At 45.6% G+C, this 1,490-nt stretch overlaps 1 protein-coding gene across 1 annotated transcript in view; it reads left to right on the top strand.

Annotated features, from left to right (window-relative positions):
* Window positions 1–272, top strand: part of LOC107298953 (histone H2A type 2-C-like) — a 3,805-nt gene extending 3,533 nt beyond the window's left edge. The window contains exon 2 of the mRNA XM_015828310.1: window positions 9–272. Coding sequence (XP_015683796.1) covers window positions 9–272 — 264 coding nt within the window. The remainder of the gene's footprint in view (window positions 1–8) is intronic.
* Window positions 273–1,490: the final 1,218 nt, after the last annotated feature.

Below are 1,490 nucleotides of genomic sequence, written 5' to 3'. Positions count from 1 at the left end.
ACGCGGAGCGCGTCGGGGCCGGGGCGCCCGTCTACCTGGCCGCGGTGCTGGAGTACCTGACGGCTGAAATCCTGGAGCTGGCGGGCAACGCGGCCCGGGACAACAAGAAGACGCGCATCATCCCTCGCCACTTGCAGCTGGCCATCCGCAACGACGAGGAGCTGAACAAGCTGCTGGGCAAAGTCACCATCGCCCAGGGAGGCGTCTTGCCCAACATCCAGGCCGTCCTGCTGCCCAAGAAGACCGAGAGCCACAAGGCCAAAGGGAAGTAGAGCCAGCCAGCCCGCTCGCCTGCCTGCCTGCCCGCTCTCGGCTGCCCAGAACGACACCCAAAGGCTCTTTTAAGAGCCACCCACCTTTTCCTAGAAAGAGCTTGTCAACTTGCTAAGTGAAACAATATTCTGAGATACCTTCAGCTTCCTCCATAGAAGCATTAAGGTTACACAATACATGTAAAAAGCATCTTTTTTAGGATATAATCACAACGAAAAGTAGACATTTGAGCGATCCAGGTGACTAGATCTAAACTGGATACATTCCATCATTTTCAATTATGCATTCCATTTTCAATTATCCAGCCCATGGTTGTCCCAAAGGTGCTTTTTCCAGAAGGTAATTGGAGTTTCTTGGTTTTTCCTTTGAAAAAGCTTCGCTTCTCATCCAAGAAGCTTCTTCGTCGGTTCTCCTGAAGAAGTTCAATTGAAGAAGCTTCTTGGATACGAAGCGAAACGTTTTCGAAGAAAAAAAATCAAGAAAGTCCAGTTGCCTTTCGATTCCATCAAGTCCCAGAGCCCAAGACAATTTTGGAAACCCAAACCGAGAAAAATCCGTTCGGTTCCTCATGAATTCTTAAGACAGTAAGTGGTTTGGAACCGTCCAGGATATTTGTGCTCAGTTTGTGAACATTAGCTTTAAAAAAAAAATCAGAAGGAAAATTAAATAAACTATCTAATTCTAACGCGTAAACAGCTCTGACCATGGCGACAATTTCGAATTATAAACGGGACGTCTCGTGAAAACCCGCCAGGTTTTCGTGGAAAGAGTAAATAAAATTCGGTATTGACTCCCCGTCTCCTTTTCAATAAACCGAGCGCTTTATTTAAACGCCTTTAAAAACTTGCTTTGTATTTGTGCTAGGGTCTATGGAGATTCTCCATCATCCAGGTCATGGTTTCCCTCAAAGCTGCTCTTTTTTTCAAGAGGCAACTGAACTTTCTGGTTTTTCTTTGAAGACATTTCGCTTCTCCTCCAAGAAGCTTCTTCAGCTCTCAGCGAAACGTCTTCAAAGGAAAATAATAATAATAATAATAATAATAATAAAGTTGGAAGGGACCTTGGAGGTCATCTAGTCCAATCCCCTACTCAGGCAGGAAACCCTATACCATTTCAGACAAATGGCTGTCCAGTCTTTTCTTAAAAACTTCCAGTGTTGGAGCATTCACCACCTCTGGAGGCAGGTTGTTCCACTGGTTAATTGTTCTGTCAGGAAG

This window comes from Protobothrops mucrosquamatus, unplaced genomic scaffold, assembly GCF_001527695.2.
Source record: "Protobothrops mucrosquamatus isolate PMUCROS unplaced genomic scaffold, P.Mucros_1.0 scaffold4393, whole genome shotgun sequence".
Classification (NCBI taxonomy): Eukaryota; Metazoa; Chordata; class Lepidosauria; order Squamata; family Viperidae; genus Protobothrops; species Protobothrops mucrosquamatus.
Note: the sequence above shows the minus strand (reverse complement) of the source record. Positions and strands in the feature narration are given on the sequence as shown.